This window comes from Heteronotia binoei, chromosome 2 (assembly GCF_032191835.1).
Source record: "Heteronotia binoei isolate CCM8104 ecotype False Entrance Well chromosome 2, APGP_CSIRO_Hbin_v1, whole genome shotgun sequence".
In the NCBI taxonomy this organism is placed as follows: Eukaryota; Metazoa; Chordata; class Lepidosauria; order Squamata; family Gekkonidae; genus Heteronotia; species Heteronotia binoei.
In genome coordinates, this window is record NC_083224.1 from 51,222,588 (window position 1) to 51,236,074 (window position 13,487).

Sequence of the window (13,487 nt, forward strand, 5' to 3'; positions counted from 1 at the left end):
AATTGAGAGCAATGCTGGTTCTGTGAACTTAGATCATGAGAGGGAGGGCATGGAACATGGACACTGGGGGTATGAGGGGATTATTTGATGACTCTGGAGATCCTTCCAACTCTGTGATTCTAAGCAAGAGAATAATTGCCTTGGCTGGTTTTGTATGTTCCTCACAGTATTCTTTCCTCCTCCCTTTTCCCCTCTTTCTTTTTTTTTTCCAAGGTGGTCCCTGGAACTTCGCTTTCACTGTCAAGTTTTACCCTCCTGACCCTGCCCAGCTCACAGAGGACATCACAAGGTGAGTAAACATGGTTCCACATGGGGCTGATCCTTACAGTTTCCCCCTAACAAAGGGAGGTGTGGACCCAGTCTCCCGCTGCTGCTCCTTGTCTTGGCATCAGACCGTCATCTCCTAGTGGCCAAGTGAAGTGTTAGTTGCTAGAGACTAGTCTTAGGCCCAAACTAGACATTATGTCTGGCATGACCTGACCCGTTTCTGATCTTTGTGCAGCCAAAAATTATTTCAGGGATTCAAAGTTCCTAAAGCACACTGGAGGGCTGCATCAGCTTGGGATCGTAGTCAAGAAAAAGAGACCTTCTGAGCTTTCTCTCCCATGCCATTTTCTGAGCTGAAATGGCTTGAGGAGGGAGGTGCGTGTTCTGCTGTGGGACTCCCATGTGCATTGAATACTGCATATGAAAACGCATAGCAGGGCAAGTAGGCTGGTCTGAGTTTGTTTTGTGCATGGGAAGGAAAGCTGACCCAACTCCTGCCAGATGTAACATCTGATTTGGGTCGTAAAATGTGCCTCTAACCTCAAAATCAACAAAACAGCTTGAGTATTCCACTGCTGCCCCTGGAAGAATGCAAGAGGATCCTTTCTTCCAGTTGCAAAGAATTAATTCTAGCCACTTTATTTATTTTACTTCATTTATATCTGCCTTTCTTGTTGTGACTCAAGGCGGATTACAAAATTAGAAACAAGATAAAAAACAGTATAATTTATAGCAGTATAATTTATCCAAATAGGCAGCCATGTTGGTCTGAAGTAGCAGAACAAAATAGGAGTCAATTGCACCTTTAAGACCAACTTAGTTTTATTCAGAACGTAAGCTTTCGTGTGCATGCACACTTCTTCAGATGAGGAATAAGGTACAGTAAACAGAGCCACATATAGCTGGTGGGGTTTGGAATGTCAAGTGGTACAAAATTAAAAACCTATAGCAGAATAGTAAAATTAGCAAATTCAGAAAACCTTTGATCTGGGTTGAATTAGCATAGGTAACCATAAAACAGTAACGTGTCAGATTGTGAGAATGCCTGTTAGTTATTCTATTGCTAATAAACCTGGGACAAAAAGAAGGCATTTCTTTCCCAGAAGTTTTTCCTGTCCAACTAATTTACCTTTTAATATGTAACAAATATATACATCATTCTAGTTTGCCATTAGGAAAAAATACATTAAAATATAGTAGAAGATGGGTTTAATATATGTAATGAGATAAACAGCCAATATCCCTAGTTTGAGTATGTCAGTACAAAAGCATTATTCTGATACACTATCCTAAAAGAGAAATACATTGGAATACTGTGGATATATTGCCCTACCTGGTGAAAGTGGGTTTAGCATATGTAATGAGATAAAAAAACAAAAGAACATCTCTATTCAGTCCTGGGGAGGTGTTTGTTCCAAGTTTCACAATAGTTTGCAATTCAGCAGTTCCTGCTCCATTCTGTTCTGGAAGTTCTGAGAGTGGTTTTAGCATCTGTAATGAGATAAAAAACCAATATCCCTGTTCAGTCCTGGGGAGGTGTTTGTTCCAAGTTTCATAATAATTTGTAATTCAGCAATTTCTCTCTCCATTCTGTTCTTGAAGTTCCTTTGCAGTAAAATAGCTACCTTGAGGTCACCCATTGAATGCTTTGGAAGGTTAAAGTGTTCCCCCACAGGTTCTGTAATTCCTGATGTCAGATTTGTGTCCATTTATCCTTTGGCATAGGGGTTGTCCTGTTTGCCCTTTGTAGAGAACTGAAGGGCATTGTTGGCATTTAATGGCATATATAATGTTGGAAGATGAGCAAGTGAATGAGCCTGAGACGGTGTAGTTAATGCTGTTAGGTCCAGTGATTGTGTTGTCTGGGTGTATGTGGCAGCAAAGTTGGCACTTGGGTTTATTGCAAGCTCTGGTACCAGTGTCCATGCTCAGATGAGATGTTGTATTGTTGTGGGTGAATTATTTGAGATTAGGGGGCTGTCTGTGTGCAAGAAAAGGTTTACCCCCAGTACTTTTGAAAGAGAGCTGTCACTATTCAATAGAGGTTGTAAGTTGATGATGATACGTTGAACTGTTTTCTTGTTTATGGCAGTGTAATAAAAACAGTGCAACACATGCTACAAAGACAAAAAACTGGTTTACAAAATTATAGAACAATGAAATAAAAGCAGCATAACAGTGTTAATTATTATTATTACAATTGAATGATACATACAGCTGCTTGCTCATGTTATTGAAAGGAAGGTAAATGTTGGATCTGATGCCTTGTAGTTTCTGCCTGACTTGGCTATTGGAAGAAGGTAACCTTTGGTTGCAGTAAGCATTGGCAGAGACCATAGCAAAGAGATTACAGGCCTGCATAAAGGAGTCCAGCACAGTCTACCAGCCATGTTTTGTAGTACACACACACATTTTCTGGGAGGTTCAGTCAAATACTGGTCACATCTAAAGGTTTTCCTAAGTTTAAGGTGTTCAGTTTCAGAACTGTGATGAGAGAAAGGGCTTCTCTGCATAGTTTATGTTTGGTTCTAAAGATGCACACCCCACTACAAACATACAGTAATGTCAATACAAATTAGTAGCATGACTGTTGCAGATAAGGTTTGGTTCAAGTGCTGAAGACACTTAAGGGCTAGCAACTTCTTTGTCAACCCTAGTAGGTTCCAGATACTGCATTAACACAATAGTAACAGCAACGAGCATTGTTATGATGTAGGCCCCAATCTCTGATTACAATATGTACTCAGAACCCAGGGCTTGGTTGTAGAGTGCTGGGGTCTTGAGCCATCCAGCAACTGCACCCACCACCAGGGCATCTCTGGCAAAAATGACTGATGCCACTGGAGATGAAGGTCCAGCCCTCTTGAAAACTCCACCCTTTGAGTGTTCAAATCCTGAAGATGCAGCTAAAGACATTTGGAATGTAAAGAAGCTGGACAGCTCCACCAATCAGCTGGTTGGCAGGTGCCATCACTGTAGCAACTGGCTGAAGTGCACCTTGTTGATCAGACACTCTGAATGGTGAGCCGGTTGCTGAAGCTACAATGGATGGAAGCAAAGAGGCTAGACGTCTGGCTATCCAGAAACCAACTGGAAGGGAGGGTGTAGGAGGGGGTCCTGTGGGTAGGGCTGTGTGAGTCCTGGGCAGACAAGGCCAAGAACTGCTCCTCTGCTGTCTCTTTTAGTGACCTCGAGTGAGAAGGGAAACATACCAAAATAAGAGGTAGGGCAAGGAGCAGGAGACAATGCGTGTGTGTGCCCTCTCCTTGAGGGGAGACAGACTCTGAAGGAAGAGCATTGGGCTCCATTGCAGGCCTCCATGGCAATCCCCAGGGTAGTCACATAGAATAAGCCATGCACTGCATTATGCTCTACAAGATGCTTGAGAACTTCCCCTCATTGTTGTGGTTCCAGGTGGTAGCAAAATGTGAGAGTTTCTTTGGGCCTCTAGAGGGTCCTTGCAGATATCTGATGTGCTGCATTTGGCTTGGTGAGGCAGCAGTTGTGCAGGCCTGCCTCCAAAAGTGAGAAATGTGTGCAACCCTGTGCTCTTGATTGCTTTCCTTGTGGCTGTTCTCACTGCTTGACATTCTTCCCTCCCAAGATACTACCTGTGCCTGCAGCTCCGAGCAGACATTATCAGCGGGCGTCTGCCATGCTCCTTTGTTACACATGCTCTGCTAGGCTCCTATGCAGTACAAGCTGAACTGGGAGACTATGATGTGGAGGAGCATGTAGCCAACTATGTCAGCGAGCTTCGTTTTGCCCCAAACCAGACCAGGGAACTGGAAGAGCGCATTATGGAGCTGCATAAAACTTACCGGTGAGTGGCTTTTCATCTTGCAATCAGTTTCATAAACAGTTAAGATGTGGGCAGGCTGCCCTCTCATGGTGTTTGAGAGCAAACAGCATTGTGCAACTGTCTTATAGTATCTTTTTCTCTGCTTTTGCTGCTGTTCTTTGTGATATCTTCATTCCTGTTGCTGCTTCCAGCTGGATATTAAAATTACAGTCATAGTAGTTCAGTGGTGGATTTGGCTGCCTAGGGTGTTTGAGAGCTCCCCCTCACTGGCAGTCTTCAAGCAGTGGTTGGATGACCACTTATTAGGGATGCCTTTGGCTGATCCAGCATTGAACAGAAGGTTGCACTAGATGGTCTCTATGGCCCCCTTCCAGCTCTGTGATTCTACTCCTTGTATGTGTGTTTTTATTGTTTTTATTTTTTACATTTTTTGCATGTTTGTTGTTTGGTTTTGTTCAGTTGATGTTGTTGTTATTTTGCTGAGGTGTCTTGAGAGGGCTCTATGCTCAAAGGCCAGGATATCAATTAATCAAATAAATACAATCTCATATAATTCTGTATCTCTGTGTCCTCCAAAAGCCCTGTCAGAGATACACCAGCCTCTTGCTTGACTTTTGGAGCTACATGTTTTCATGCCTGCCATTTCTTTCTTTTCTTTCAAAGGGGCATGACACCTGGGGAGGCAGAAATTCACTTCCTGGAAAATGCTAAGAAGCTTTCTATGTATGGAGTTGACTTGCATCATGCCAAGGTATCCCTTACCTGAGGATTCAGATAGGAAGCTGTTGCTTCTAGGGTCTTCTTTGGACAGCTCTTCTTTTTATCTATAAATCCACCTTAACTCCTATACTGCCTGCTGTTCTTCTTTCTTAATAAATAAATAAAATTCTTAGGTTCCGCACAGCAGACTCACCTTAAAAAATGTGTAATGTTTAAAATGGAGCGGCTGCCCTAATCTCTTTTAATCTGGAAACTAAGGAGAGAATTGCTCATCTTAATTGGTATGCTGTGAATGTGGGTTGCATAGATTTGTGCGAAGTTTGACAAATGGCCCCACACTGCCACAATTTCTTTTACATGTGTACGGCTTACAACTCAGCAAATGTGCATCTGCAACATATTTCTCTATTTTGTGGCAGGCTCTTTCACATATTACATGGCCCAAAACCCAAAGTTAACCAGAAAGTTAATTCTCATCAGAAGCTTTAGCCAATCAGAATCTCTCCCTGACCAGTGTATGTTTTCAAATTCTTATTTTCTGGCTTCACACTTTGTGTCCAAATGCAGTGTATGAAGAGATGATAGCAAGCACTGTCTGTTTGGAAGTGATTCTGCGACCATGTGACCACTTTACTTCCAGACTGAACTCTTCACAAGTGTACTGCATATACCAGTTTGGTTGTGTGAATTTTTTTTCTAACGCTCATGGGAGAATGTTAACAGTCTGCTATATCACCTGACCATCATAATATCAAGCGTTATAGCAGGCACATTACATACACTCTGGCAAATTGAGTGTTTTTAAGCTTTCTGGCTGTCTGCGGCTGAACCGTGAGGCCTTTTCTGTAACATGTGAAAGCTGAAAACCTTTATTCCAGAAAAACTGATTTCTTCACAGTTTTTGCAACAGACAGATATTGTCACAAGATTCTTGGTTAAAATTCCAACAGTGGGCATCCCTGCACATATTTCTTCTCTTTCTCTTCTGGTGTCTATATTTTTTTCTTGAATTCACAACTTTCTTCTATCACTTTCCATATCTGTGTGTTACCTGACAGCAACCATAATTGGCCTATCAGTCTTGAGCCATTTTAGCAATCTTAACATTATAGAAAAGGAAACTCTATTTAGTTGTGCTTGTAGGTAAGTCATTAAAAGCAAGAGCATCTTGAACCTAAAATCTCATCTGCATCCTCTTGCCATTTTTATTGGCCAAAACAGAGAAACCTCTAAAAGATGAGAGGCTTTAGGCCAGAGATTTGGGCCCTACAAGGACAGCAGTATTCCAGCTTATGTCTACAACTGTGGGTACTTCCTTCTTTCAGATGCTCACCAGATGAGCTTCTTTGATTGGTGGGACAGCCAGGAGGACCTCTCCCTGTGATCCTAATTCCTGGACAGGAACATTTAAGAGAAGATGGTCCTTCAGATATCCCAGTCCCAAGTCATGCTATGGTGCTTAGTCACTGCTGTCCCCCATCAAGAAAACACCTCCTGCTGCATTGCTGTGAAACCTTTAGACACACATCTGTTGCCTTTTGCTGTGTGTCAGAAAACAGCTTTCTAAAGTAAGCTTTTCAATATCTAAAGCATTCCTCCTGAATTAGGGACAGTCTTTACCAATGGGCAAGAAAGGCAGTTGCCCTAGGCCCCCCAAGGAGAAAAAAACAGGAGGCTCCTGCCGCTGCTTGCACCTGGCCTGTCTGGGGCTTGGGAAGCTGGTTTGGGGTAGCAGTGAAGGCCCCTACCCAACTTGCACAGCATGGAGGCCACTCCTTACATGGGCTCCAGTGGTCAGGGCAGTGATTTCAGGGGCCCATACTGGACTTTTGTCCAGTGCCCTGGAATCACTGAGGTCACTCCTATTCCTAATAAATTGCCTGTCCAGTCTTGGCAAGCATAAGGAGATTCCGCAGTAGTTACCCACTGTAGACACTATTTTTCAGGTCTGAACTGGTTATATACTAATTTTAAAAAGAAATGTTGATAGACTTCCTTCAGACATAATAGGCAGTGTGGCTCACCAGGGGAAACTTTTAGTTCTAGGTTAGTTGATCTTGCTCTAGATCCAGGGTGAAGTATCTAGAGTGGCAGCATATACATTTTCTAAATAAATTCAGTCTGGAAATGTGAGTCTGAAAACAGAGGCAGGCAGTAGTCTGTTTGAAATTTAGGATGGAGATATAGTGCCCTGTTTCCATGCCTCCCAGCTTTCCTTCCTTGCTATTTTAAACTTGAAAATTCCTTTGCATTGACCAGGAATATCCTTCTGTCTTTGCATTGGCAGTATCTCTGTACACTAATGCTACTCTCCGTCTCTTTAATTTTCTGCCATGTCTCCTGTCAGGATTCAGAAGGCATTGACATTATGCTGGGTGTTTGTGCCAATGGCCTTCTCATCTATAGGGACCGGCTGAGAATAAACCGTTTTGCCTGGCCCAAGATCCTCAAGATTTCATACAAGAGGAGTAACTTCTACATCAAAATTCGACCTGGTGAGGTAGGTAACTGGGGGTGTGTGTGTGTGTGTGGAATCACATTCCTTAGCAAATACTTTACTGGGCAGTGAAGAAGGGATCAGTTCCTGAGGAGAATCTGATTGCCTGAAAAGTCCATTTTCTCATTTGAGTTATGTGTATTTGATGGGTCCTCTGGCATATGCCAGGATTTGGAAAAGGGGTGAAATTTAAGGTGTCTCTGATGGCGCAGTCCGATAGACAATTACTTGAATCTTGGGCAGAATACCAGATCGTTGTTTTCTGCATTTTCAGTATGAGCAATTTGAAAGTACCATTGGGTTCAAATACCAGATCGTTGTTTTCTGCATTTTCAGTATGAGCAATTTGAAAGTACCATTGGGTTCAAGTTGCCCAACCATCGTTCAGCCAAGAGACTTTGGAAAGTTTGCATTGAGCACCACACATTCTTCAGGTGAGATGGAGGAAACTTAATTATTTTATTTCAGTGTTTTCATCCAGTTTTTTTCGCTGTAGAGTTTACAGATATATTTTTCTTTACAAAATGTATATCCTGCCTTTCTGCCCTTATAAGGGCTGCCAAGGTAGCTAACAATTTAAAACCTACAAGATTTTACACTATAAAAGAAGAAAAGATTGGATTTAAATTCCATTCTTCACTACCTGAAGGAGTCTCAGAGTGGCTTACAATCTCCTTCCCCTTCCCCTCCCCACAACAGACACCCTGTGAGGTAGGTAGGACTGAGAGAGCTCTTTTGAGAACTCCTCTTAAGAGAACAGCTCTGAATGAAATGTGGCTTGTCCAAGGTAACTCCAGCAATTGTATGTGGGGGAGTAGGGAATCAAACCTGGTTCTCGCAGATAAGAGTCTGCACACTTAACCAGTACACCAAATTGGCTCCCTTCTAAACATACATTCTTAAAATAATTTTTAAAATAATTTAAAACATAGTTAAAGTACATACAGAACAGTTAAAATACATACAAAACACATACAAAGCACAGAAACATTGGTTAGGAAGGAGGTATCTGTGACAGATAGCTAATTGCCAATGCAGGTCTGGGAGCCTTGATTGACAGGGGGTTAAAAAAAAATTCTGCTGTTGTCCTGAGGGAGTGGCAGTTGAGACTGGCAGTTAGGAAGGAAAGTAGGGGAGTAGGGAGAAGAAGAGGAGTGAAGAATTGGAGAAGGTCTGAGATAGGGAAGTGGAACCAGTAGTCCTTTCCTGAAGGAGATATCCCTAGGAAAAGGGAGGGTGATGAATCCCTAACAAGTGTTGAAGAAGGAAAATTGGAACCTGTGTCTCCACAGACTTTAGTAAATTTATGACCAGTAAATTTAGACCTGTTTATCTAAGCATTGACAGCCAAGTGAGCTCTCTCAGTAGTTATAAACACCTAGACCATTTCCCCAGAAGAGTGTAGTAGAACAGTTTTTGTGTTACGAACTATCAGCCTATCATATGCCATATTCTGACTTGTAGCAATGAAAGGTTTGTTAGTTCCTCAGCATCCTAGACTGGGTCAGAATATATCTGTATGCATTTTAAATATCTGGGGGAAGAGACAGAAAAAAGAAGAAAGAAAAAGGATCTCACTGGCTAAGTAAAAAAGGATGTGGGGAACCATCATGATATCATTGAGGAAATGCTGCTGTGAAATGACAACAGAAGAAGACAAATGAATCTCCCTGAGAAGAGAGTTCCAGAACTTTGGTGCCATGCCCAAGAAGGCCCTCTCATGGATTGCCACCTGCCTGATCCCAGAAGGTGGGGGCACCCAAAGCAAGGCTACCAAAGATGACTGTTGTGGTTGGATGTGTTCATAAAGGATTAGAAAGTGCTTCAGTTGTGTTGGTTTCAAACCATATAAGGTTTTGAAGGTCAACACCTTTAATTGTGCCAGGAAACAAACTGAAAGCCAGTTAAGATGAACCAAGACTGTAGTGATATGAACCTCTCCTTTGAACCTTTCCAGTCAGCATCCTGGCTGCAGCATTCCATAACTGTTGAAGTTTTGAAACACTTTTCAAGGATAGCCCTAAACAGAGAGCATTGCAGTAATATAATCTAGATGTAACCAGGTCATGCACCAGAGTGGCCAGATCTTTTCTGCGCAGAAAAATCCACAGCTGGCTAATCAATTGTAGTTGTAAAAGGCACTCTTAGACACAGCTGCTGCCTCCTTATTCATCTGTAGGCCTGGGTCCAAGAGCACTCCTAGCCTATGGACCTGCTTCTCTAAGGAGAGTGCAACCCCATCTGAAATAAATGACACCTTAAATCCCAGGTCAGGCCTTCTTCCCACAAGTAGTACCTCCATCTTGTCAGAATTAAACTTCAGTTTATGTCCACTTCAAATGGCCTCCAGAGTTTCTACAGCCAGATAGAGCTGTGTTATCTGCAGACCAAATCTCCAAATGATCTCACCTAGAACTTTGTGGAACCCAATAATCCAAAGGCCAAGGATCTGAGCAGCAGTCTCCCAGCACCACCTTCTGAAACCTACCCTCCAGGTAAAACCAGAACTACCACAGAACAGTGCCTCCCAGTCCAGGTAGGCTTTTTTAAAAGTAGATGCACTGCAGCCTGATGAACATTGGTTCCCCAGAGTTCTCCCATCCATGAACTGTTCATACCCAACCACTGATATGTACAGCTCATATGAGTGTGGCATGTATATAGATCTGCCTTTGCACTCTCTGTCCCAATTTTTTGTAGGAGGGAGAGATGTCAGTAAACACAGAAGAAACCTGCCACTTATGAGTGGCTTCTCATAAACCATGTACCATTATGGTTTTATGGTGGTCATCTGCAATAAATGTCATCAAGCACTGGATTTGGTATCTGGTACAGATCTTAGCATCTTGAGAATGTCAAAGTGCATTTTTAAAGGGAAAAACCATTTCTTCTACTCATAGCAGTGTAGCTGAGAGATAATCATATAACCAGCATCTAGTAAAATATAAGAACCTAGATGAGGGTCAACTCTGTCTTCCACTAACAGTGAATTTAAGAGCTCTGCATAGTTGCTTGCTGGCAAAAACTAGTGTTTGCAACTCTGCATAAATTATGCAGATTAACAGAATTTATTTTCACATTTATGGCATCCAGAACTGGGTGTGGCACTACAAGACATTTTCCCTCCAATGCTATTCTCCCTAAACCTCCTTTGATCTATAGAGAGGACATTTGCAAATGCATTAGAGTTCTAAGCAAAACCTCAAGACATCCATTTTCTGTATTTTACAGGCCTCACACTTTACAGGTTTCTGTCTCCATCTGAAACATTTTCTGTTTCGACACCAGTGTTTAATTCATCATGACACATTCCCAGGCCATTCACCCTGTAGGTTTCTTGTGACATCCTTTCCTCTTCTAAAACCACTCAAAAGCAGTTGGCAGGACATCCCTGGATGCATTTAGAAATTTTGTTTGCTTAGACAACAACAAAAGTCAAATGTGAATGGAAGTGACACTCTCTCTGAATCCTGGGAATCCACTGTGCAGATCTTGTCTGTTCCACAAACCCATTAGCTTTAGGCAAGCCACTTTCTCGTAACTTCAGTCTTCATCTACAATATGGGAATAATGGCACTGATGTTCTTCACAGGATTGTTGTTAAGGATTACAGCAAGATGATGTATGTGAAACTCTTGATTACAGAATGTGCTGTAAATTATTATTAATAGTTATTGTTGACCCACCAGTGCTGCGCCGCATTGCTGAATGACATGCTGATCCGTGGTAGTGCCCTCCTTCTCCCCTTTGCAGGCTGGTGTCCCCGGAGCCTCCTCCAAAAGGCTTCCTCGTAATGGGCTCCAAATTCCGCTATAGTGGGCGAACGCAGGCACAAACGCGCCAGGCCAGCGCCCTGATTGATCGTCCCGCCCCATACTTTGAGCGCTCCTCCAGCAAACGGTACACCATGTCTCGCAGCCTCGATGGAGGTACGCCCCAAATTGGGGAGGGGGAGGGAGATTGGTTCACTGGTGGGTATGGGGAGGCTTTTACTGAAAGGATGGGGCCATATGCAGAGGGGATGGGTGGCTGCGGTCTAGCATGGCAAGTTTATTTTATTGCTGTTTGGCTCTAGAACAGTGTTTCTCAGTAAAGCATCCTTATGGACAGATTTGCCAGAGTACCTAATGATAGACCACTGTAATATGGGGGGACAGCAGAGATTTTTAAAAATTATATTACCGTTCTGCCTTGCTTCCATGTTGGAAGTCAAGGTGTCTTTTGCTGGATTACCAAGAGACCCGCATTGTCCAGACCTGCAGTTTCAGCAAGGTGGCCCCATCAGGGCTCTTATGACCATACACTAGGATTTAGTTTGATATGCAGGTCCTGGTTAAGGAGATGATACAGATGTGGTTCCAAAACATGGGAAAGATATTGATGGTCCATAGCAGAATGAAGGGGGAAAAATACTGCTTTTAAGATGCATTCACTTTCAAATGGTTTGAAAATCTACATCCCCTAAGGTGAACAATTTATGAAGAAATGTCTTGATGCTCCATGGGCAAAAAAGATGGAGGAAATAATGATGGAGGTTTGATTTGTTAAAGTAGTACCCTTAGCCTTGACCCATCTGCCCACACAGACTCATCACTCTCATGGCTAGAATTTTAAGGAAATAAAATTTAAGGAAATAAATAAATAAATGGCTGAGTCAGGATACAACTTGCAAAGAAGTGGTCTTTTGACCACAGACCTTTCCTCTTGTGTTACCTTCTGATTTTCTGGTGTGCAAGGCAGATGGTATTACTAGCTGGCCCAGGCCCCATAAATGAATTCATCGGAGGTCCCAATTCTTTGCATAATGATTCAAATCTCTGAATGACCTGAGACTATTAAAGGACAATAATGAGGAAGCAAAATATCAGCAATATCTATACATACTCATTGTACAAAACACATAGCATTTCATTCATGGGTATAATTCTTTGTCACCTGGTGAGTTTTGGGTCTCAACAACTGTTTGTTAAAATACAATCTCCCACCAGTTCTGATATTATTTTGATGAGCTCCTGTCCTGGACTTTAGCTTGGTTAAGATGTCATAGATGATTTTTTTTGGGGGGGGGGGGCATCTTTTTCCTTTGTTGCTAGAAAGATTTCTTTTCCCTTGGTTAGATTGCTTAAAATAAAATCCAAGCATTTAGGGGCAGTTTATTTTAAGTGCATTTTCCCTTCACAATATCAGCATGGCTCAAATAGTCACCCTTTCTTTTTGAATTGTGCCTTTGCAGTGCATGTCTAGTTCTTAGGCCCTTTCCAGTCATTATACCATAACAAAGACCACATGGTATAGAACCAGTAAGCTGACAAGAGATATAACTGCTCCTGAGGAATATTTCAAACATGTAATCTGAAACATTAGGAGATGACTCTCTTCCCTAGGATCCTCTATAAAAGGGAAAAGGTGGATTCTTCCCTTCTTTTCTACTCTGGGGGACTACATTGGATCATATATTAGGACCATGTATGGGTGTTCTGTAAGGAATAGCTCTTGACTGAATTCAGTGGGACAAATAGGGTTCCTTTGTCTGTCTATCTCTCTCCTATGCAGAGTTCTCCCGCCCAGCTTCAGTCAGCGAGAATCACGATGGAGGAGCAGACTCAGAGAAGAGAGAAGAAGACAGCAAGTATGGCAGAAGGACACTTTCCGAGGCTGAGGATGATGAGGTGACCACCCCCACAAAAATCAAGGAACTAAAGGTACAAAATCTGCATTAGGGTCTTTGAAAATCTACTGGAGGAATGCTTCTGTCATAATTTGCACCTATCTCCCAGCATCAGAGCTCTCTGGTAGGCGATGCCTAAAATACTGCAGAAAGCAACAGTAATTTGGTTATGGATTCCTAGCCTACCCCATCTCAGAGGTCTGCTCCCCTAGGAGATGACAATTCTTAATCCAAAGGATGGTCTCCTCAGTAACTGAAGGAGCTTTTCCGTATTGCCCCTTGTGTGACACATGGAATATTAAGCTTCTGTGACAGTTATGGAATCTAGAGCTCTAGTCAGAGATAGAAATCCAAATCTGGCCACTTAAACTGAGCCGTTCTTGTTTTCCCTTTAACCCCCAAGAAGAATGAACAAAAGTCTGTTGCACCAGCTGCAGGGACAGGAGCCTCACTTTAGAGATGCTGCTTGTTACAAAACAAAGACCTATGGTTCTCCCCCAGTGACCTTTGGGGAAGGATTATGGCTTTACTCT

At 42.5% G+C, this 13,487-nt stretch overlaps 1 protein-coding gene across 8 annotated transcripts in view; it reads left to right on the top strand.

Moving 5' to 3' along the window:
- The window catches only part of EPB41L1 (erythrocyte membrane protein band 4.1 like 1), a 223,780-nt gene that overhangs the window by 176,176 nt on the left and 34,117 nt on the right, over nt 1-13,487 (top strand). For all 8 annotated transcript variants that reach the window (XM_060230954.1, XM_060230956.1, XM_060230949.1 and 5 more), the window contains exons 7-13: nt 214-289; nt 3,872-4,090; nt 4,733-4,820; nt 7,137-7,289; nt 7,623-7,720; nt 11,040-11,215; nt 12,840-12,988. In XM_060230954.1, coding sequence (XP_060086937.1) covers nt 214-289; nt 3,872-4,090; nt 4,733-4,820; nt 7,137-7,289; nt 7,623-7,720; nt 11,040-11,215; nt 12,840-12,988 — 959 coding nt within the window. The remainder of the gene's footprint in view (nt 1-213; nt 290-3,871; nt 4,091-4,732; nt 4,821-7,136; nt 7,290-7,622; nt 7,721-11,039; nt 11,216-12,839; nt 12,989-13,487) is intronic.